This window comes from Lathamus discolor, chromosome 3 (assembly GCF_037157495.1).
Source record: "Lathamus discolor isolate bLatDis1 chromosome 3, bLatDis1.hap1, whole genome shotgun sequence".
NCBI classification, from domain to species: domain Eukaryota; kingdom Metazoa; phylum Chordata; class Aves; order Psittaciformes; family Psittacidae; genus Lathamus; species Lathamus discolor.
In genome coordinates this window covers 72,929,823-72,953,570 of record NC_088886.1, presented here as the reverse complement: position 1 = coordinate 72,953,570, position 23,748 = coordinate 72,929,823, and the positions used below count along the sequence as shown (strand labels likewise).

The window sequence follows — 23,748 nt, the reverse complement described above, 5'->3', positions numbered from 1 at the left end:
CTAGAAAAGAATTACAACAGTATGAAAATGAAAATAAAAATGGGTGTGGCTTTAAGTGCACTTTCTCCACTATCAGTTGAGATGAAGTTTTTCCAAATCTACTCTTCTTATGTCCCCTCCAAGGTAATTTCTTAATTGTGTTTTGTTTCCAATAGAAATTCTTTTCCTCCAGAAAATTAAGATAAATCTTTTCTTTGTTTGACAGTTGTTCAGAGAGGATCTCTGCACTGAGTAAGTAGTTCTCATTTGTGGTATGTTTTAAAATAAAGAAGTGAGTTTAAGAGAAGTTAATCTTACATGTTGTTTGTTTCAGGATGTATCTTTTTTCTCCAAACTGTTTAGCTGAAAGACTTACACAGCACTCTGGGTGCAGTGATTTAATTTTAAGGATATTTTTACTCTGCAGTGTTCTAGTCTGCAAACTACGCAGCTGCATTTTTACTATCTTTATAGCAATAGTTTTCAATTTACAGATAACTTTCCTGGTTCCCTGCTTTCACTACTAAAGTCTTTGTCTCTAAGCTTAATGCTATCTGTGTTAAAAAACCCCACAACCCCAAACCCTAATGAACCAACCAACCCAAAACCCACAAAACCTCTGCCATAATAAAAAGACTTTGCTACTAATGAAGATAATATTAGGCATATAAGCAGTTGTTCTGCTGAGATTATAAGGCAGTTAGGAAGAAAAATCATTTAAGGTTCCAGGAAGGCACATTGTTCTGCATGTTTAAGAACCATATCCTGTTACTTCCTGTAAGTGGATATTAAAACAAATTCATCAAGAAGTTTTTATTGCATCAGGTAAACAACTAGTGATCTTTTTCAAATTTCTTGTTAAGCATTAATAAAATTAATCACAAACTGCACAGAGATTTCAAATTGTAAAGACATCCATCAAAACATCACGCAGGAAGCCATCTAGGTATAAAAGAAAAATAAGCTAACATAAACCGAGAACACAGCTTTATGTTTCAGGTTGCAACCAAATGCCTTAAATGAAGACTTCAGAGTACTTGGTATATCATTGTAGAATTTAAAACAAAAACAAATGTTCTGCCATATTTTGTATAAAATTCTTGGCACTGTTTTAGTTCTGTTTCAGGCAAAAGAAAATCCGATTCTAAAGCATTAGAACTGCAAGAAAGGAAGATTTCTGGCACCATGGTATGGACTTCTTCATTACCGACTTCCATAGACATTAATGCTGTGAAGCATAGTCTCCTTTTAGGTATATGCAAATACAAGCGCAGTCTGAAGGGCTCAAGCAGGGATTGTGTGTCAGTAATTGCCAAAGCAGCTCACGTGACCAGAATTTTGATGGTCCTTTCAAAATAAAGTAATTTGGGGGTTCTTGAAGACAATCAGTAGGTTAACTATTAAAAATTTACCTGTTTAATCAATTAATATTCTGAAGCTCAGAAAAATAATGTATAATCAGCTGCAAGTGCTGTGACATGTTTGTAGGACAAACCACAGGTTGAAGGTTTAACTGACGGAGGTGAGCCAAGTGACTCTACTTCATCCAAGACTTTGGAAGAACAACCTAAAGATCAGGGTGAGGAACGTGGTAAGCCATCTGCTTCTCATACAAGTATTATTTGTTGGTTACGTTGTTAGCAAAACCCCAAGCCCTGTGTAAAACATATATGGATACTCAGCTGTGCTTTCTGTGATGGAATGTTTAACATTATATCAGCTCTCTCTATATCTATACTTGACATCTTGGAAAAAAACAAGCTGCTACTGAAATCAGAAGGGAAAACTGGTATGTGTCACCTCTTTGTAATGTAGTATCAAGTCATGTAGGTAGTTGGAATCCTCTTAAGCACAGAGGTTTGTTATTTATTCATATGACATATTATGGTCTGAATTTTTACATACTGAAATGTATTTCAATCATCCAGGCTATGTGAAAAATGAAGAAGGGAACGAAGATTGGTTCGATGCTAAAGAGAACTTGACAGTAGCAAATTCTTCAGTAATAGCCAAAGACACAAAAAAGCAACAAGACACAGATGATTTAAGAGGTGAGGTTGTGTGCTTTAAGCTGCTGTAACTAATAATGGTGTGTATTTGTTATTTGAATATTCTGATCCCTCCACAAGAATAAGTAAACTTGGAAAAAATGGTCGCTAGGTTTTCAGATTCTTTTTCATAGACTTGCCATGTATCCTTGTACAGACACTTAGCTCTCTTCATCCAGTTTTCCTTGAAAACTTCATCTACAGTGGTTAAACTCAATTTAGTAAATGTCCAGCCAGTCACCTAGCTGGAAATCTTTCTTTTTTCTTCCCCTGTTCCTCCTTTTTCTGCTCCCTTCTCCACACTGACTTCTGAAGAGGGAATGGTCTGTGTCTGGACACGGGTCCCAGTGATGGGCTTTCTGAAATCTACTGAGATGTTAGCTTGAACTGGAACAAAAATAGTAACATTTTCTTTTCTTAAATTCATTGTTAGAAGCAAAGAGTGGAAACGAGTATTCTTTTCTTCACGTTGATGGCCTAAATTCCTCAGTGTCAGAGGTATGTCTGTTCTTATTTACACAGTGCAGTAATGTCTTGCCTCTTTCTGAATTCTTTCATATCATACACTTGCAACCGAATATTCTTCTATTTTGTAGGCTGATCTAAGATCACATTTCCAGAAGTATCATATTAGTGACATTCTTGTCTCTGCGGAATCTAATAACTGCAGGTATATTAATGGAAGTTTTACTTGTTTCAGATTATTTTTTTTTTTCTGTCAAAGGAAGCAAATCATGGGAGAGAGGACATAGTTGTTCACTCATTTCAGTAATTAATAGAGATATAAATAGGTTGACAAAAGCTTGTCATTCCAGACAGCTTCTCACCTTATGAGAAGTTGAGCCTGAAATTTTCTGTTGAGTTTAATGGAGGTACAGTTAATGCTCAAAAGCTGAGAACCATCATGTGTTATTACTGAGAGTAATTTAATGTGCTTTACTTAGTTTCTTTTTTCTTTTTTTTCTTAAATTTTATGCCTTAGGTGCGCACTTATTTCCTTTAAAGACATTAGTAAAGCCAAGTTAGCTGTAGAGGAAATGAACCAGAAAAAGATAAAAGGAAAAGAAATAACTGTTAAAATCATAAATACTGTATCAGAGAGTAAATATGTGGTTTCCCAAGTGCTTAAAAATAAGCTTTCACGTGAAATCCAACCTGTTGAGAAGAGTCAGAGAAATGATCAAAGTAACATGCTCGCTTCAGCCTCCAGTTCTGCAGAAGCCCCTGTCACTGCTTCTGCTTCTGAGAAAATAACTTCTCCAAACACCTCTTGCTCTACACATGTACCTTCAGAAACAAAGTGCCCTGATCAGAAACCATCTACTGAAGATCCTTATTTGCGTCAAGCTAAACTAAAGGTAAATAATTATTACTAAGGATCCTTTATATGGCAAATCAAGAGCTTTAAAACTTCTTGTCTCATATCATGTTGCATTTTTAGTGTGTAGAGTATGATGTTAGGATAGGAAAATATACTGTGTGTCAGTAATAAATTCCTGGCATGCTGCTGCAGAAGAGTGAGAGCACCAGTCATCTGCTCCTGCATCAAACTGTGATACTCCATGTGTTTTTTCTTAATCCTAAACCAGATGGGAACCTAGTAATCTGCACTGAGTTTTCATCTTGCTTTGCTCCTCTTTTGAGTTTCCGCTGGTAACACTTTTTTAAAGTGGAAGTCTTGTAATGTCATACAAGGAAGATTTTGGGATACTGGAGGGGCATCTATTGCAGGTTTTAATATAAATCTAAGAAACATCTCTGTTTAAATTTAGTATTTTATATTCGCTCAGTTTGGTCCTTGGAGGATAAGGCAGTTAGTAATTGCTGGCGTTGCTTTCATAAACTATATAGATACACTACCTTTGGGGACTTAGCTTTTAAACATTCTAGTCCCCTGGGAAATGTATATCTGATCGAATTCAAAGTAGTGGTAATGTCAGTTACATATAAATCATAGAATCATAGAATAGTTAGGCTTGGAAAGGACCTTAAGATAATCTAGTTCCAACCCCCTGCCATGGGCAGGGACACCTCACACTAAACCATCTCACCCAAGGCTCTGTCCAGCCTGGCCTTGAACACTGCCAAGGATTTAGCATTTACCACTTCTTTAGGCAGCCTGTTCCAGCGCCTCACCACCCTCACAGGGACGAACTTCTTCCTTACATCTAACCTGAACTTCTCCTGTCCAAGTTTGAACCCATCACTCCTTGTCCTATCACTACAGTCCCTAACAAAGAGTCCCTCTCCAGCATCCTTTTAGCCCTTTTTAGATACTGGAAGCTGCTCTGAGGCCTCCACACAGCTTCTCTTCTCCAGGCTGAACAGCCCCAGCTTTCTCAGCCTGTCTTTGCATGGGAGGTGCTCCAGCCCCCTGATCAATCTCATGGCCTCCTCTGGACTTGCTCCAACAATTCCATGTCCTTCTTACGTTGAGGACACCAGAACTGTACACAGTGCGCCAAGTGGGATCTGCATGTAGTAGTTTTATTTCTAATAAATAATCTATCCACCACAACCCATTCTATAATTTACAGATTGGATAATATGACTGATTGGTTGTATCAGAATAACATTGAGCTGAATCTGTAGCTGCCATTTTTTCTTTTTCCATAACAGGAATATTTATTAGTAGTAAAAAGATGTATTACTTGCAAAAACGAGTGAAGTATTGTATTTATTTGACGCAATTCTAGGATACTGGAGAAAACTTCCTGTTCAAAACATCTTCTTACTCCAATAAGTCATATGATGTCTTTGTTTTACCTGATAATTTGAACTTGAGCAGTTTTACCAAATTAGTTGAGAAACTTAGAGGACTTCATCCACAGGCTACCAGGTGAGAGGATTTGGATTTCCTTTCCACCCTGATTTCTAATGGATCAAATATCCATGGTAACTAAGTCCTAAACATATTGCACAACATGCTATGTAAACAGTTCTTTCTTTTATTCATCTAGAGATGCAATTTTGGCTGCTTTGCTGGAGGTGAGGAAAAACAACAATGGTATCCTACGTGGCTTGTCCATCAATACCGTTGTGGCAAGGACCTCTGCCATTCTAAGGAAATCCAGTCAGAAGTGAGAAAAGGCATGTAAATAAGTGGGTATTCTAGCCTACAGAAATACATTGAAATACCTTCTCCCCTCCCCCCAAATTTGTGTAGCTGTATAGCCTGACTAGATTAGTAAGTAACTTAGTATAAATCTCTGAAAGAGGGATGTGGATGAATCCACAGCAGCAATAGCTTCTCAGCATTGCTAGCTGTTTAGCAGAACATCTGTAAACAGACTGGCTTGCTAGCTCTGCACTCTTTTAAGTATACTGCTGGGTTTATTATGTCAACTACGGTACTGATTAACTTAGTGGAGACTGTCACACATTCTGTACAAAGCTGACACCTAATGGCCAGTCCTTGGGTAGCAGTTCATAAAGAAATCTCAGCACAGGCTCAATTTTGGTTTAAAACTTAAGGATTTCTCTGTGATGGATGAGTTCTGGAGTAGAAATGTTTGTTAACAGAATAAGACTGTATTTCTTTTAGGGCTTTTTTCATGCTAAAGGACACCTTGTATGATGACACAGCACGGGATGCTGCAGGAAGCTGCAGCAAGCTGAACATGCTAAAAACACAGCCCAGAATTCCAGGGCTATTCTCCTGCAGGAGGCATCCTGGAGTTGATGCTTGTTTCAGTCTCCTAATAAGCCTGGTATTCTGCTTACTTTAGGGCTGCTAGCAGTGCCACTATCAGGTTTCCTGCACTGTCCCAGATGTTCTTAGCAATGCTCCAGCTTCACTTTTGCCTACACACAATCTGTACAATATTCGTTCTTCCACGTTGCTTCCTCCCCAAACTGCACCAAATTCTGATGCTTTGGTCTCAAAGCCCCTGTTTCAAGGATGTCACGGAGTCAGTTTGGTTTTAATCAATACCACCTCTTCCAAGATGAGTAGCATTAATGCTGATAGTTTTACGTATCTAAGTGTCTTTGCCACCCATTCAATGTAGCTTTTCAGACTAAATTCTCTAGTTAGATGCCTGCACACGTTACTGTAGTGCACGAGTAAACCACAACACAGCCTTAACTTGAACAGAACTGCTGTACATTAGATGCTATAACTGTACTAAGAGTAAGTGGTTCTGCCCAGTAAGACAAAACAGGAGCTTGGGCTAGGAAAGCTTCCATAGATGCATTAAATATACAAATAGATGCTTGTAAGTCACTAACCTCAGTCCTTGTCAGAAAGACTGACTGTAGATTGTGTTAAATACACAGAGGCATAGGATAGGATTTTACATGCAAAGCAATGAAGAGCATGAAAGAATCTCAACCAAGATTCATGTTTGTTTGATTTCCTTTTGAAAGGATTAGTGTGGTGTAAGTTTGTTACTTTGCCCTTTGACTGCCCTGTGAGCTTTTACAGATGCCTCTCTGAATCAACATAAATTTGACAAGAGAACTCTTTGTATTAATCCACTGACTTGTCCAGGGCTGCAGATGTGGACGTACACTCATAAAATCTTACACTTGGAAATATTTTTAGTTACTAAGGTTTTAATGGCCTCAAATGTGTTGTGCTTTCCCTGTCAAATGATTTATTTGGTATTTTTTAAATGGTGTGTGGGCTTTACAGTCATTATTCCTATGATAGTATTTTGTTCTCTGTTGCTTTGCTAAAGAGATGCTGACCTGTAACAATTTTTACTTTCATCATGAGGAAGCTGTGAAAAAGGCAAGTTGTTAGTAGGTAATGGGGAAAAGAATTCTCATCTTTCCATAGTAAGAAACATGTAATATGTTTAAGAAAAGATTCTGCTCCAAGCTCATCTGTCCTAATTCTGGTATGCATATAGCTTCAGACATTCCTGAAGGGTAAGTGTCCACTGAGAAACACCACCTCAGAGCCTTATGTTCTTACAAGCTGACGAAATGTCCAGAGTTGTACAGATAATAGTTTTATATCAAGCTGTATTACACAGTATTTAATGTATAACAACTTCAGCTTTAAAGCAAAGCATGATGATAGAATTTTGCTTTTCTATTTGGATGACTTAGCCTAGAGTTGGATCTGAATGTTTCTCGATCTTATATATTTGTTAAGTTGGAAGGAGGAGCTTCATTGGAAGTTGTGTTTTGGACTGGAAAGTCCTTTTATGCTCATTAGGGAGGGGCTATCGCATTTACTTGAACAGCTCACTCTAACCTTCTTCTGTTTTCTAAACCTAATGGTAGGCAGCAGTTAACAGGAGTTATGGTGCTATTATTCAGTGCAGCATTAAAAATGGCTTTTGCCTTAAAAACTACCCAACATCCAAAGCACAACTAAAACAGTGCTTTGAGAAACATGAAACACACTGAGTCTATGTACTCCTAAATGATGGTTTGGGAACGTAATTTTGAATTAACGGAATTAATAAAAAAGTGCCCCCAAATATGATTTGTTGCACAAAGATGATATATTTTACTGTACTTACTTCTTTGTTGTGGTTGTTGAAGCTAGGAAATCTAATTCTGCTGGATACTTCTGCAGTGCCTAGCAAAACTGTTAAAGCTTCTAGTGTTTTTTTCTGGGGTATTAAAACTGCTGATGTTCCTTTTAGTTCAGTTTGAGTGTGTACAAACAGAATTCACCTGCTGGTGTGCTTTATTAGTATTTCTTGTTTTCTTTATAAGCAGATGGCTTTCCAACTATGAAGAATTGATCATCTCCCATTAGAAGACGAAGATTTTGCAATTTCCATACTTCAGCTTGTTCTGGGATTGTATTGTATTTCTTGTTTGGTTTATTTCAGAAGATCTTATTGAAAACTCAGGTGGCATCACTGTTTCATGTTCAGTTTTATCCAAGAGAATATAACCTAAAGGTCAATTTGAGGTGTTTTTCTGTGTATGCAGATATTAAATTATTCATCCCAGTTTTGTTGTTCCCCATAGTTGGTTCAAGCATTTCAGAAGGTTTCCCTAGGTTAGATAGATCACACTTCAGTGGAACAAGACTCCTAATATTGGCAGGGCTTTTCTAGGCTGCAGTACACAATACCCAGCTCTGGCACGCCACTTAATTTTAGACAAGGTAGTAGCTTCTAAGATGTTAACAAATAGCCAACATGCTTGTGCTTTCCAGATAACCTGGTTCTGAATAGTCTTGCTGAAATTCCCTATATCCTTTGAACATCAGGGAGGCACAGAGGAGGCAGCAGGGGCTTTACTGAAGAAAACCAGGCTTTGGAGCTGGCAGTGCTGGTGCATTGGTTACCTAACGCAGTGCTGCAGCAGAGTCCCCTCATGTCCCATTTTTGACTCAGGAGCATGTTGCATGCTGCAGAGCAGTGGTAGGGCTTAAACAGCTCCTTCAGGATGCAGCCTGGACTACCCCCCTCTTAACCCTCCCGCCTCAAACAGGGCATTTTCTTATCTCATATTCCACTTGTGTTGTTGTAAGCAGAGAATGGGCTTCTAAATCCTTTTTTGTGTGTCCCATGGTCTGATATATTGGGAAGCACACACCCCCTGAAACTTTTGGGTTGGGCTGATAAAGGGATATACTGTAGAGAAGAGGTCTAGATTTTAAATCCTCTTCTGACAAAGAAAGGCAGCTTCAGTGTATGTGTCTGGTCTGGGGGTGAGGAGAATTATCCTTGATTGACACAGACTCATACTGTGATATTGCATGAAAGCCAGTATGCTGCTATTGTACATCTCTGTTTCTCCATTGTACTTAGCTCTAGATCCCAGCTGCATCTGCTGTTGAAAATAGCAGCAAATGTGAATAAAGGCTAAAATTCCTTCTTCAAAAAGTTGTGCTGGTGTTCTGCTGTTTCCAGCTCTCACCCCTTCCCCCTCAGCAGCCCCAGTGTAAGTAATGCTTCCAGAGACCCAGCCTTGTCTTCAGCAGCCAGTACTGTAAAGTTGGTTCTGAAGCTGCAGCTGAGGTCCTCAGTTTCAGCTGAAAGCAGCCAAAGACTTTGCTCTACATTATTAACAGCATGTGCTGCTGGTTGGGCTCCCCAGACATGATTCTTTAATTAGGCAGGAGGTGTTGTTAATAGTTTAGGACAGAACTGGCTTTCTGGTATGCAAGCTGTTTTGTTTCTGTTGGGAAGGCAGAAACATGGATGGATGATGTGAAAAACTCAAGTTAGCACCCTGTGCTGGTCATTCCCATTTCCTTGTTTCTTGTTTGTCTCCCTTTGAAATGGAGCCCTAACTTAAAACGTTAGATAACAGATTTAGGGGGCAAAGACCTCCTGCAGCTGGAGGCCTCACCCGCAATCCAAATCATATCCTAAGTGAACACTCTGTGTTACCAGCTGCAGGTGGGGTTGTACAAGCTCCATCAGGATTTTCCACTCAGTTAAAGCAAGCAAAAAAAAAAAAAAAAAAAAACCAAACCCCAAACCACAAAACATTTCTTTCTAAAATTGAATTGCCTCCTCTATGTTCATATTGAACACTGTAAAAAGGAAGGCTGGATTTTTAACCTGAGGCTAGACAGAAATTCCTATGGTGGAAATGCAAGGAGGGCTAAGGAAGATGGGTAAAAACAAAAGGTTTCTGGGTGCTTTGTTTTGTTCCGGGTCCCATGTGTCTGGAAACACAACTGCCGGTTCCACCAGGAGGAGATGGAGCTAACGCTGCCTTCCCCTGAGGTGGACTGGGCTCACCTACACATAGTGAGCTCTGGAACACTACCACCAACATGGCAATCCACACTTTGCCACCTAAAACTCCTATCTCTGTACTGCCGCTTGAAGCAGCACTTTCATGCGCCCCAGAACTCAGCTCCATAAATTCAAATGTTCAGTCCTGGCTCCCACAGCTGAGGTTACAGGACAGAAAGCTAGTACTTGGGCATCCACCTACACATGGTGAGCTCTGGAACAGCGCCACCAACGCGGATATCCACCCTTGCTTGGCCACCTAAAATTCCATGGCAGGAGACAGAGGGTGAAAGAACAGTCTGTATGGCCCAGGTTAAACTAGGGGTAGGTGGCCTTTGTATCCGGGATGGCAGGTTTTGCCTTTCCTGTTCCTGCCTCCGCCAGAATCCAGACCTCGGCCTCCGCTCCCAGGACTTGGCCGCGTGTGCCGGAGCCCGCGTGTCCTCCCCGGGAGCGAGCCCCACGCTCTCGGGAAGCCCCGGGCAGGTCCGGAGCCAGTTCCAGCCCAACAGGGCTCGGCTCTCTCGGGGAGCGCGGCTCGGAGCCCCCGGCAGGCACGTCCCGGGAGCACGGGGCTCGTCCCGGCTCCGCACCAGCGATCGGGACCAGTCCCCGCTCTCGGGCCTGGCTCTGCTGAGCCGCAGCCCCCTCTGGAGCCCCAAACTGGCCTCAGGCCTCGAGCCCGGGCGCCGGTCGGAGAGGGGCTCCGACCCTCCAGGCTTTACTCACCGGGCATAAACACCCGGCGGCACCGCCGCCCACAGTCCATGGCACAAACAGCGACTCGGTAGCAGCGGCGCAGGAGCCGAGCCGAGCCGAGCCCCACCTGGCCCCGCCACCAGATCCTTATTTGAACATAGCTCCGCCCTCCCCGTGCCTCTTCCTCCTTTTACTCCGCCCTCCACCGACTTTTATGGATGTAACCCCGCTCCGCCCCCTAGTTCCACAGGCCGCCTTCTTCCTGCCGGGGCCGCCCGGTGTCCTGTCGCCCGCCCTCCCATCTGTAGCCTGTGGCGTTACCGCCGCCGCGTCGCCTGCCGCCGGGGTCCCTGTACCGGGCCGCTCGTCTTCCCTCTTCCTTCCTTCGTTCCCAGGCAGAACACGCGGAGCTGGGCTGAAAGCTCCAGCCAAAGCTCCGGCAACGCCAGCTCCACACCGGTTTCCACCACTACCGCTCCTCTCTTCCCGTTTAACCCCAGCTGTGGCTCTAGGTGGGGCTTCTTGCCTCGCACGGCCCCGGGCCCTTCCACCGGAACCCATAACCGCATCCTCTGTTAGGACAGAAAGCAGGAGCTGGCATGTCCTACCCATGGTGCCCTCCGGAACAGTGCCACCAACGTGGACATCCTCACTTACTTACCTAAAACTCCATCTGTGTAAAGCCTCACTGCACAGCACTCTCCCGTGACCAAGGAGCCAGCTCCTTAAATGTGAACGTCCAGACCCTGATGCTAAGCCTAAGGTGCCACGACAGAAAGCTGGCGCTGGGCATGTCCTACACATAGTGCCACCAACACATCAATCCACCCTTGCTTTGCCACGTAAAAGTCCATCTGTGTACTGCCTACCTGGAATGACATATATAATTTGAACAAACTCAGTCTTTTCCAACAGCAGAATATTTCATGGGAAGCTGTCTTCACTACCATCCTACCCATGCCTGGCTAGGCTTTATGTCAGAGGACACTGAAGTAGCATGGTGCTCTTATGAACTCCACACCAGTGAACTTATTACTAGCAAAAAAAAAAAAAAAAAATAGGGGGCTTGGGGGAAGTGTCTAATCTCCAGTACCTTTCCTTCCAAGCTACCACAGCAAGACTCTTTCATGAAAAAAGAAGGATTTGCCAGGATTTTCGCAGTATCAGCCAAGGAAAATATTCCAGGATATCAGATGCTGAAGAATCCCTCGAGAGGGAGAGGTTGTAGCACATGGTGTTCTTCTCTGCATCCTCTCCAGTCCTTGTGAGTGGTTTGGTGGGGAGGAAGATGAGGAAGGAAAAATGAAAGGAGAAAGGAAAGGAAAGGAGAAAGGAAAAGAGAAAGGAAAGGAGAAAGGAAAGGAGAAAGGAAAGGAGAAAGGAAAGGAAAATGGAAAGGAAAAAGGAAATGAAAACGGAAAGGAAAACGGAAAGGAGAAAGGAAAAAGGAAAGGAAAAAGGAAAGGCAAGGCAAAAGCAGATTTTAAACTAGGGTTTATCAGTCTGATAATGGAAGGACAAATTCATCTTCAGGCTTTTCATCTCCTGTCTAAAGAAGTTACTAAAAACCCAAGAGTGAAGCCAAAAGCAAATATGTGGTTTACTGACACCATTTCTGTTGATGGAAACTGGGTGAAACACCATTGGGTCCTTTTTTTGGCAAGACAAAAATCTGGCTCATTTATTTCATGCTCAGATTCTCAGCTGAAATGCCACCTCAACACATTAGCAATCTACTTTCATTATATTCATCTTTATTTTTGATGCAGGTTATGAATGTATAATCTAAGTCATAACATAAAGGTTTCTCATTGGTAGCAAGAGGTGACATTAGAAGGCACTACACTACAGTTTATAATGCCACTGGAACAATTCTGAATCCAGGGTTACAACAAAAGTCTTGATGGAGAAAGATGTTATGGGAAGTAACTACCTCCCACCCCAAGCTATTAAACTTTAGTAACTCAGATATGACTTCAGGTTTCCTAAAAGGCTGGCTGACACAGAAGGTTTCTGTCATTCCCATATTTCAGGAGCAAGAACAAAAGCATTTAGAACATATTTGCTATTTCCTTTAGACAACAAGAGATGCAAAATAAATACAAAATGGGTTACTCGTGGCAGACTGAAAGAAACCCTTGCTCCTGAGCTTAGATTGCAGATACCAAATCTCATCAGTCTGCCTGCAGCCTAATCCCTTAAATATACTTCTTTAGAATAGAAGCTGCAAATGACATAGCAGAAATAGGAAGATAAATCGAGGATATACTTACTGGATTATATAGAAAATGAGCAAGAAATGCCCTATAATTATTCCAGGCTGTTGAGCTGGTTTCCTAGCTGATTTTAAAGACTTAGCTACCTCCTCTGGAGCAATAAGTATAGGCAACTAGTGGTATATATACTTTTTTAATAGCCAACTTAGTGTGGCTCCCAGCACATGCTCCATTCTTGCCTTTCTGCTTCTGCCAGCTCAGCACCATACAGCACAGGCAAGGCAAGAGACTTCTGTAACACTGCCTCTGCGAAGCCTGATAAACCTCTTTTAGGAAAGCATCTCCACGAAAGCCATTTGTCTTCATTCATTATTGTACCTGGAAACACCAGAGTTGCCTGCAGAAATAACACGTGAGTTCATGTTTGCCTTAATGTCTTCAGCACATGGAACAGTTTTTGTCTGTTTGGGTTCTTTGTGTTTAAAGACATTGAGGTCAATACAACTTAATGGGGATTTCAAATGCTCTGTTATGATGTGGGGTTTTGCAGGGGCAGGAGAACTTATGTTTTTATGTAGTTTAGCCACTAAAGTCTGACCTACAAGAAAAGGCCTTGCAAACCCCTCTGCATTTCTGTGCTCCCTTGGTGGACTGAGCTGTGCATGTCTGCACTATTCATCTTGCAGAACGACTACAAATAGTGATCACATTAAGCATAACGAAAAGGGGAAGGGAATGAAGGCATGAAGTGGTACCAAAGCCAACCAGAGATTGCTTCTGCCATTTTCACAGTGGCATTGAGATGCCCATTAAATAATAACATTATTAAAATGCCAGTTAAAAATCAGTAGGCAGCCCTGCTTTAAAAACTATTTGCACACAGGCTGCCAGAAGGGCTCTTGGTGCCTGAGGCTCAGAGGAGTTAAATGAGTGCTGGTTACGGCAAGGGAAAGAGCACAGGAGGAAGAACTGGCTCTGGAGGAAAAGGCAAACTCGTACCCACTTCAGAGAGAGCACCTGAGCTCCCTCTTGTTATTGATTGTCTCACCAGGACTCTCCTGTTCTGAACAATCAAACAATGAAGGCAAAGCAAAAGGTAATAAAAAGCAGCATGAGAATCAGGAAAGGAAAGCATTGTAATGATTCACTTGACAAGGAGAACATCTTCCCACAGTCAGGGTTCCAGCTCTCAGACCTGGCCCTCAATAGCCACTTTATGGACTATAGCCATTTCTTGATTAACAGCTTTACCTCCATAGGTCTGATGAACAACTTGACCCTGCAACTCTCTTCCATGTGCATCTGTAAGGATCATACTCACAATCATAGAAAAAACCTGCCTTTCCCCCCGCCTTTATTTAATGTGCATTTAAATGTGCTATATTACTATCTACTAACATATTCTTCTTAAAAATCCTCATATATTCTGAACAAGAAGAGATAATACATAGGCCTGTTTTTCCTGGTGTTTGACCACCTCTACTCCAGCATCCCAGTACAACCAGCTCCCACTAGACAAAGACCTTCATCTCCCACCCTGTCTCACCAGCTGCATACTGTAACATTAAGTGCACAAACCAACAGCTTCCTTTCATTGATCTGGAGCTAAACCATAATATTAATATCCATAACATACTCCAGTCTGTAATGTTAGGGGACAGTCAACATCCAGCCTAGAGTCCCAAGACTGGAATCTCATGAGGCCACGTTTGGATGCTTTGTTTTAGGCACTAGATGTCAGTGTTTTATCGACTCTGACAGAAATTGCCAGCCACGCTGAATGAAGTTACCAATAAATAAAGATGTAAAGCATATTCAGTACCAAGGCCTCATCAAAACAGCAGTAAACTTCCCTTCCTCTCTGCTGGGCTAAAGGTTTCCAAAAGGAAGTCATACTTTCCCCACTCCCAAATTGGGTTATGCATGGAAATGATAGTTTAAAGAAGAGGAGCCAGTCATACTGATGCATGACACCAAAGGTACCTGCCAGTATTATCTAGAGTAGATAAATATGCCTATGTTTGCCAAGAGCTGCTTTAATGGGCCTAGCCAGGAATTTTTACTAGAAGGAAGGAAACATACACATTTCTTCAAAACCTGTTTTCTACATTGCACAACATTCATTGAGGTTCTGACCTGGGAAAAGAAATTGGAGTTTTTGAGCTGAATGGAAAAGTTTCAGAATTTTCTTGGAAGGAGTTTTCCTAAGAACTTTCAGTGGTTTTAAGTCCAGGTGATAAAATGGGTTCAAATACATTGATAACATTAACTGAAGCTGCTACCTTCAATGTGGTTCCTGTAACTAGGACTGCCACCTTCCGTTTAGATTTGAATTAGAAAATAGAAGAATTCTCAAATCAAGTTAAATTAAAACAATTTTACCCAGGTATATTGTATCCCATTGTCACCTCGATATCAGATTAGCAATACGTGACATGGTTTGAAATACAATCCTACCCCTTCTCACACATGCAGTCTGCTTTTGCAAAACTTCTTTTAAAAGAACTTGGATTTTAAATATTTGAGGGGAAAATAGGAAAAAAGCTCATAAATAAGCTTTTTGCTTCTGTCCCAACACAAAGGAAAACATTGCAGCATTTCTGAGCTTGCAGCATTAACTCCAATACTAATGACTCCTTATCCTTTTTAATTGATATATCAGCATACCTGCTACTGTGCCTCCTACATGCTTGGTGGCATGAACCGCCTTCACTTGGCTAAGGTGTTGGCTAAGATTTATAGCCATTACAGATGGGAGAGGGACTGCATTAACCCTGCTGCCTGCCTGCCTAGAGCTGTGGCCTCAGCCTACCTAAAAACCTGCTGAAAGGAAGTACCTTCTCCAGTTTTCTGAAAGTTCAGGCAGAGATTTGAAGCTGATGTGAGCTTGTGCTCACGAACAAAGCAGCAGCCTCTGCAAGCACGAGCCATACAGAGCTGAGATGTGGATCTACAGAGACTTTTCCCATACAGCAAGGGCCCAGGGAGACTTGCACAGCCTTGTGTTTCCTGCTAAGCACGTTGCTGTTAGCCAGCATCAGAGATGGTGTGTAGGGCCCCAAAAGTGGGATGATGTATATATTTGGATTATGGGTTTTTAAGTCCAAAGATGAAAAATCTTATTAATGAGAAGCTGTTGGCTACTGATGCACACTCACCATGTGGTTACTACTTCATTACAGCTTCCCTGCAGATCACTTCATGCACGGCTGCCCCTTCACCAGTTAAAATTATAACCTCCTGAAATCAAGTTTTCCAGTCCTTGAAGAAGAGCATTTCTGAAATAAAGATTGTAGCAAACTACCATGAGGACTATTGGCTTGACTGGGGATGGACTTCTTCACAAACACAGCTTAAATTAACCTGTGTAACCTTCTGAGACACCAATACCTGCAGGAATTAGCAGATCTCCTTACCTTCCAAGTGGTCCTGTGTCTGATGCGTCACATTCCTGCTCCTCTCACCAAATCCTTGTTGTTCCCACTCTTCCCATGACACAGGACTGAAGGAATGGACCTCTCAGCTCCCTTTTTGACCATCAGAGGCGCTCCATGCTGGACAGCCACAAGAGAACGCTGTTTGCCCTTCAGAGACCTTGTATATTAGAGCAAAGGCGCAGCTGTAATGACTTGCAGACAAAAACCACTGCAAGATGAACACCATCTGCAAACATTCAAGGTAATTTTTGTGTTACCTTTCGTCCATCGATATACCTGTGCTCTATCTTACTTTGCATGTCTACATAGAATGAGAAGTTGTGCACCATCAAGCAGATATAACAAAATAAGTAAATCCACCCATCTCTTCTTTATTTCTTTTTCTTTTTTTTTTTTCCAGACTACTTATGCATTAAGCTCAATATGAAATTTCAAATATGTGGTGCTAGTTGTACTCAATAGCAGCCTATGGGCCTTGGGGGGAAGGTACGGAGTACCTTTACTGCAGAAAGGTCAATGTTAATCTTATTATGCCACTACTCACAAACGAAGTGTTGCAAAGGTCATACAGATTCCCAGCAAGTATGGAATATTGTAAAACTGCACTGAAAGGACAGGGATATGCTCATATTTGAAATTAAATCTAAGGCTAAGCTGCCCTCTAGAAGACTCTGTGTAGGACCTTTGCACTTCAGATAATGATACAGCCAAATACATTACTACATTTACAGCTTATTTTTAGATAGGAAAAAAAGAATTAAAAATCCAATTTTCTGTTCTACTTCCTGAAGGGTAAGGGGGAAAAAAAGAACAAAAACCAGAATGAAACTATCGGTGACCATCTAATGGTCCATCCCATCTCAAATGCTGAAAAGTCATTGGTGTTTCTCCAGCCTAATGAATCTGGGCAATGAATTAGCGTGGTGTGAACAAGTCAAAGCAAACCTAATCACTCCAGGCTACATTATATCCTGAGACATGCTGAGGAAGTTTGGCATCTATTACTTACACTTAGTAGTAGGGAGGTTCAGGCAGGAAAGTGTATGCCAGGCAGACCCACGACCAGCATGACAGGACATAAGCAAGGAAACAGTCATTGCTTCCCTTTTGAACGTGGTTTTTGGCTTAAAAAAGCTTTTGAGACAATGAAGAGGTTTCTGCAAAGGAATAGATAGAAAGCATGCGGGATTATAGCTTTCGGAGCCCGATGTCTCCACTTTCACAGGGTGTGACTGGAGATCTCTCCTGCCTGCCTTCTGTTCTGCTGCTTTAGCACTGGCTCAATGGATCACTATTGATACAGGTTTGAAGGAAAGATAATATAAATTGACATTTCAACTTTTATATTGTCTGGAAGCAGTAAATCCAACAATTAACCATAAATGAACCATTCATCTCATAGGACAAAATACCAAATTCTTTTGTTGCAATCCAGTCTCCATTGAAAAGCCAACTCAGCTCACCAGGAGAGAAAGGAACGCCAGCAGACAGATACTGCAAGAGTTTAACAGTCCACAATGAACTTGCTTTTAAACCATGTCAGGAACCACTTGACAGCACCTCGTGTGTGATTTGCTATGGCCACAACTCCCACTGACATCAAGAAAATGCCCTATCAGAACTAAGTGCTGCTAAAAGAAAACTGTGTCTGTGTCAGCCTTTCACTTCTCAAAGCAATGCACCCAAACCTCTGAAGTCTTATTATGAATAAGCCATCAGCCATGCACCTTCAGTTTCACAGGCACTGCTACCAGGTAATGCAGAACTAATCCACGTATTGCAGGCTACTCACTCTTCATAAGCTTTTCCTTAAAGTCAAGCTAGTTTGGACAAGATAAAATTGATCAAGAGCCCTGAGCCACCCCATGACTGCCTAAAGATGTTCATACAAAGGTCTCCTAGTTTAGAAATCACTAAAGCATAAAAGATATGGGCTGGTGAGCGCTCCGTAGCAGTGACGGATATAAATCAATGTTGCTCTATGCAGCTCCAGTCATGGTTGTGTAAAAACATATGTAGATCAGCCCCAGGGGTTTATTTCTTCCTTTTAAAGCATTGCTCATGATTCAGTTAAAGTCTGCAATAAATAGGAAGCATTTGTGTTCTTGCCCGGTCCCCAGGAAATCAGTGGCAGCTTTGTCATTGATTTCAATGCCAGAACAAGTACTATGAGACTCAAGGGGCTGGTTAAGCAACGGACTCTCAATCATTTCATAGGACCATTAACAGCTGTAATTTCAGCCACCTGCCACACATTTGCAAGTGGTTTGTGTTTATGTTTTAACTTTAAACATTGTCCCCCTCTCTATCACATTCAACAGCATCTCTACAGTGGTTCTTCAGAAAAGGGCCACGTGCCAGATAGTCACATCTAATTACCACTGGATGAGCAGCTAATTTTACATCTGCACAACAGCAAGAAGAAGAAATTAGTGTGTCATTACACACTTCTGCTGAAGTACCTCCACCAACACCACAGAGAAGACAGCAAAGGTAAAAGATGCAGAGCTGGGAATGGTTGGCATAGGCTTAAAATAGGGTGGAAGTGGGACAGCTTTCAAGCCTGAGCTGAAAGCCAGTATCTGGAAAGTTGTTTTGATTTCATGTTCAGTCACAGGTTTACTGCAGTGGTCTGAGATTTTGCTATTGTTTGGGATAGGTGAGCTGGGTGAGTATCTGTTCACTCTTTTATCACTCATCCACTATTGGACCTTCAAATATTCATGCAATCACCTACATTTTAAGACTTCTTGGATGTAGAGAGTTTTACTCTGAAGCAGTTCTGGGTTTGGACAGATTATCGACCATTTGAATGGGACAAAACGAGGATGAAGACACACAACTCTGTTCAGTATTTGCAGCAATATTGTTGCCCCATTCTCACATCTGTGTGCCTAAAGCAGCCCAGGAACCCACCCACCAAGCTTTCCTCCCTAGGAAGAATTAAAAACAGCTCGTTAGAGCATCGTGTTGTCATCCATCTGCTCTAAGAAAGCTGTGAAGTTTCTCATTCCCAATGTCTTGGGCATTAGTGATTTCAAAGGACGAATTCAGCATTTTCTGGATTCCCCATCTGCATCTGTAACTCTTCTGCTGACCAGGGAGCATCTCCTCCCACTTGCACACAGCTGCCCTAATGTACATGCAGCAAATCATTCCATAGCCCCTTGCAGAAAACCCATGTGCTCTGATAAAAATGGCACTGCCACTAAGGACAATAAAGAAGAAAAAGAAGTTATAAAGGAATAACCAGGCGAGTTTTGCCAGGGTCTCTTTTGGTGTCGAGGGCTGATAATCTGCTAGCAGTCCTCAGAGCTATGTGAAGGCAAGTGTTTTTGGGTTGCTTGAATGGGCAACCCTGATGGGGTTTCATCAGCCATGGCAGATTATATTGTGAACTAAGATTAAATTTGTAGAAAACAGAAAGGGTAATTTCATGCCCTGTTAAACTAATAATTTCTTTCTGCATTGCTGGACTTGGGCAGCGTTGTTCTCATCCCTGCTCAGCTTTCCACAGCTTCGCACCCATTACTGTAGAACAGTATTAATTAAATCCAAACGTTCTCCTCATCAAAGCACTGACTAAGGAGGTCAGATCTTGCCTCCTTGGAAGCTGTAAGGGGCCTGTTAAGTTATCCAAACACTTCCAGAAAGCATCACAATGCACCCCAAATTGCAGCACTACAAACACTTACTCAAGGTGATCTTATCCGTAAGTTCCCCACCATGGTGTCTCTACAAGATGTGATATGGGCTTGCTTCCTCCAACAACATCAAGCCACAACACCCTATTTTGCCCACCTTTGAGGCTGACAAGAAAGAGAAACCTCTAACCCCATAGCATAAGAAAAATACTGTACTGAGTAAGGAGATGTTTCCTCTTTCATGGTTGCACCTTCTGAAATGAGATGAAGGACGGATATTTTAGAAAGTACCCATTCTTAGCTATATAAAGAGACAGAAAGCCTTAGATCACAAACAAGAGAAAACACAGCCAGGTTAGCCAGCTTAAAACTCACACACACAAGAATGAAAGAACAATCCCACCTTTTCCTTTTATGCACACATGACTTTTCCCATTAGATAATTTCCAGTCTGCTTTCACCTGCAACTGGCTTCCAGTCAGGAGACCTGGTCTTTCCTCCTCTTCTCCTACCATAAGTCTCCATTATCTTAGAATCACAGAATCACTTAGATTGGGAAAGACCCCTGTGATCATCGAGTCTAACTGTTAAGCTAACACTATCAAGTGCAACACTAACACGTCCGTAAGTGCCACGTTTACACCCTGTGTTGCATGGCAGGGCAGCAAAGACCATGTGAATTCTCCTGAAGGCAGGCACACATATCGCTGGGGCTTTCACAGTCTCTGAATGGTACTTCAGGAGATTTAACGGGGCAGAGAACATACCTCAGGGAGAGTAAGAAAAATATTGCTCAAAAGAGAAGGTGAAAAGAAGAAACCCTTGAGAACATCATTCACTGAAACAGCAGAGTTGGTGAGCTGCAAACCAGGCTTCTAAGCATTAAATGTTTCAGTGGGAAGGCTGTCAGCCCTGCTTTGGGCTTCAAGAACCCATCCAGCAATTCTGCAAGGGGCTCAGGAGCACTCTTGGCAGGAGAACGTGTGAAAGGGAAGGCAGCTGTAACCTATTTAAACCTCATAAGCAGCTCTCAGCCTCCTTGTTGGGAAGCCAGGAGTGCCTCTCCACCGGGTTACGGCACCTGAGAAGCTTCTCAAGTCTTGCAGGGAAGTGCCACAGAAGACCCAGGGTCTCAGTCCCAGGAGAATGAACCTGCCAGAACCATGCATGGTGAGGGGGTTTCCTGTAAACCTTTATTGCTAATGAGTCAGCCCATGTCAGCAGATAGCTCTGGCCATTGCTCCTGAGCACACTTTGGGACCTAAACTCAGCCATAAATCTCCCCCAGTCTGCCTTTGCGCTCAGCTCCCTTGGAAAATGGGAGTAAGATTTCTAAGATGGCCTTACAGTTTCTCCCCCATTTGCCCTTTTCACTTCATACAAACACTTGAAAATGTATTTCTGAGCATGCTTATAAAAACAGACATCACACGTCCTGAGAGCAGAGCAAAGCCAGGTCCTAACGTTCACTATTAAAGAATGATGGCAGCAGCTCCCACAGCAAAAAGCACGTGTTAGTTTTTTGCTACTTCATGCTAACCTTTATCTTTATTGTTTCCTCTTGTAGATGAGCATGTTATTAAGTGCGTATTTACAGACTTGGGAAGCTCGTCATGGTGTTTTGTCCTGTCACTTGTAATTGAGCTAAGTTTTAGTTGAAAATGCTAATCAAGAAATGCTTCCTCACTGTAGCTTCACGCCTGAATAGCAAGTAGTTTCATGCCTGAAAGTTGTTTTAAGTCTCCTTTTCATTTTCAAAGGTGATGTTCTAGTTCTTTGGAATTCTAAAAGAAAAATAAATAAATTAGTAAGATCTCCCTTCTGAAAAGTTTTTTTAATGAAAAAAGTGATCCTGATGTTATAGTTGGGTCAGAGGAGCAGTCGTGCCCACAGAGCAGTGAGGAAGCACTGACCCTTTACTATCCTGAGCTCCCTCTGGCCACTGCAACACGTTGGCATTTCCTTCCCCTTTTTCTGTTTCTCCAGCACTGCAATATGTTGGGAATGAGCCACCTCCATCTCTCCCCCACACCACACCACTACACCTGGGCAGCTCTAGTTCTTCTTGTTAGAAAGCTTCTTGTTGTCCTTCCAGGTTGTAATTCCCTCCTTCCAAGAAGCTATGTGATAAACTTGCTTGTCTCATCCCTGCACCTTCAACCAGAGCTTCACTTCGCAACCCTGACAGTCAAATAGAAAGCCTCACATACTCTTCCCACTCCCAAAGTCAATGTGCCCCTGTAAAACCTCACAGGAGTCGAGTTGGCTTGAAGCACAGTCACAAAATGCCCTGGGAAGAGCTTCCAGAAGCAGAGAGGGAAACTGGGAAGACAATTTTCCTTAGAGAGCCTCTCCCTCCATGCAAAGGGGATAACCTATCTTGTCAGAGCCTGAGGACAATCGTTTTTCCTTCCAGGAGTGTGGACATTCATTGCTGGTAACAAATATATGGACCTGCTGGCAGGCAACCATATAAATGACTATTATAGCAGCATCCCATACATCCCTCATAATAGGGGCTCTCAGAAAGGCTTTGTTTTTTACATCATTTCACACCATCTGACATAAGAGTCATTCCTGGTGCTATTTTTAGTAAAGTAATCTGTGGTTGAAGGCAATTTTTCCCCTCAAATATTTCTGCGTGTTTGATAATGGGCACAGCCCACACTAGCTAATCATTTATTATCCTTCACTACAGAAGGTCACTTATGACCATTTTAGCACCTCCCGGTACTTAACTGTCATGAAGAAGTGATGGTTCTTACTGAAGTTCAGCAAATAAGTTGGCATTAATTCCCCAAGACAAATTATTCCAGACTATTGGTTTCCTATTAGGTCACACAAAAGCAACAGTTCCAGGTTTATAGCAAGGAAACGGGATACAGCTGAACTGGGTCCTTGTTTGGTCCTATGTTGGGTCATTAGGTGGCAGTAACTCCCAGGAATATAAGGGAGTATAATAAGCATGAGGGAATATAAGGGTATATATAAGGTATATATAAGGGAATATATATATATAAGGGAATATAAGGTAAATATAAGGGAATATAATAAACACCAAGTTGCATGGTGACCACAAGGAGCACCTCTCCAGGGAGAGTACAGGAGGTTTGCAATTCTATGTGTTAATGCATGAGAAGTATAGTGCAAAGCTTTCCTAGGTGCATGGATTCGTGGATTCCCTGGATTCCAAAGCATTCCTTCACAATGTTAGTGAAGTACGTGGTCACCAGAGGTCAGGGTGTCCCCAGGAGGACTCTGGTGAGAGCCTATCCTTCTCTCACACAGAAAACTAGATCCTATTGCAAAACCCTGGCACTGGAGATGCTTTTAAGGCAAACATGCTCTGGCAATGTAGTGGAGGAAAACACACTGTGTTTGTAGAGCAAGGTTTATTCATGGTGAGCTGGTTCCTGACCTGGAGAAAATTTACATTGCTGCCAAGAGTTCTAGAGCTACTTTGAGACCTATCTAGTGCTGGATAGACAGAATCCAGATGGAGGATTTAAAAGTATGTGACCAAAGGTATGGGTGCCAAGGCAGGTACCAATGGGAGTGGATCCGCTTCATACCTGGATGGACAGGGAATATAGTAGGCCTTGCTGCATCAGCACAGCTCTGCAGTCACAGCACTGGCATCCGAGTTTAAGAAGCAATGATTTAAACCTCTGCAAAGCTCATACACTATACTTCAGCCAGCCACGGTAACTGGGGAAAGCTCCTAAATTATAGCTCAGCTGCCTCAAAATGATGGCATAGCCCACCTTGATTTAAAGCCCTCGAGTAAGGAAAGAGTTCACCTGAAAGGTCTGATATTCTTGCAGTCCTTATAACACTCACTATTACAGTCTTCATCTTATTTATCCTCTGAGTTCGTCTAGCAATTGAAATAAATACTAGGACTACTTCTGACTACTTTCATGTGGTGCAAGAGAAATCAGTCCTGTAACTATAAGATTACTTTTTACCAAGGGCCTGGTGTAAAACCTCTATGACACTCAATATTATCCCTAAGAGATGCCCATTTTGCTTCTTATCCTGCATCCAAAACCACAGATCCT

The 23,748-nt window shown here is 42.2% G+C and overlaps 1 protein-coding gene and 1 long non-coding RNA gene across 3 annotated transcripts; one reads left to right on the top strand and one right to left on the bottom strand.

Annotated features, from left to right (window-relative positions):
- The first annotated feature begins 55 nt into the window (after window positions 1-55).
- Window positions 56-5,316, top strand: LOC136009670 (RNA-binding protein 44-like). Its single transcript, XM_065669757.1, has 10 exons — window positions 56-123; window positions 206-231; window positions 1,095-1,167; window positions 1,468-1,570; window positions 1,908-2,030; window positions 2,461-2,525; window positions 2,624-2,697; window positions 3,010-3,385; window positions 4,724-4,866; window positions 4,988-5,316. Exons 1-10 carry the CDS (start codon window positions 82-84, stop codon window positions 5,109-5,111), a joined length of 1,149 nt encoding a protein of 382 aa, XP_065525829.1. The 5' UTR covers window positions 56-81; the 3' UTR covers window positions 5,112-5,316.
- A 7,491-nt stretch (window positions 5,317-12,807) lies between these two features.
- On the bottom strand, window positions 12,808-16,170 carry LOC136011054 (uncharacterized). 2 transcript variants are annotated; one of them, XR_010611171.1, is made up of 3 exons: window positions 16,023-16,170; window positions 15,765-15,884; window positions 12,808-13,003 (listed from the first exon to the last, which is right to left on the bottom strand). It is a non-coding gene; the product is annotated as an uncharacterized LOC136011054 (long non-coding RNA). The 2 variants fall into 2 exon arrangements; XR_010611170.1 differs by lacking the exon at window positions 12,808-13,003 and adding an exon at window positions 13,857-13,908.
- Window positions 16,171-23,748: the final 7,578 nt, after the last annotated feature.

What these genes read in the sequence shown, in the direction of transcription:
- LOC136009670 (XM_065669757.1), top strand. Translation starts at nt 82, where the DNA reads ATGAAGTTTTTCCAAATCTACTCTTCTTATGTCCCCTCCAAG. An exon ending in TAAATTCCTCAGTGTCAGAG is followed by an intron (nt 2,526 to 2,623) that starts GTATGTCTGTTC and finishes TCTATTTTGTAG; the next exon opens with GCTGATCTAAGATCACATTT. An exon ending in GCGGAATCTAATAACTGCAG is followed by an intron (nt 2,698 to 3,009) that starts GTATATTAATGG and finishes TTTATGCCTTAG; the next exon opens with GTGCGCACTTATTTCCTTTA.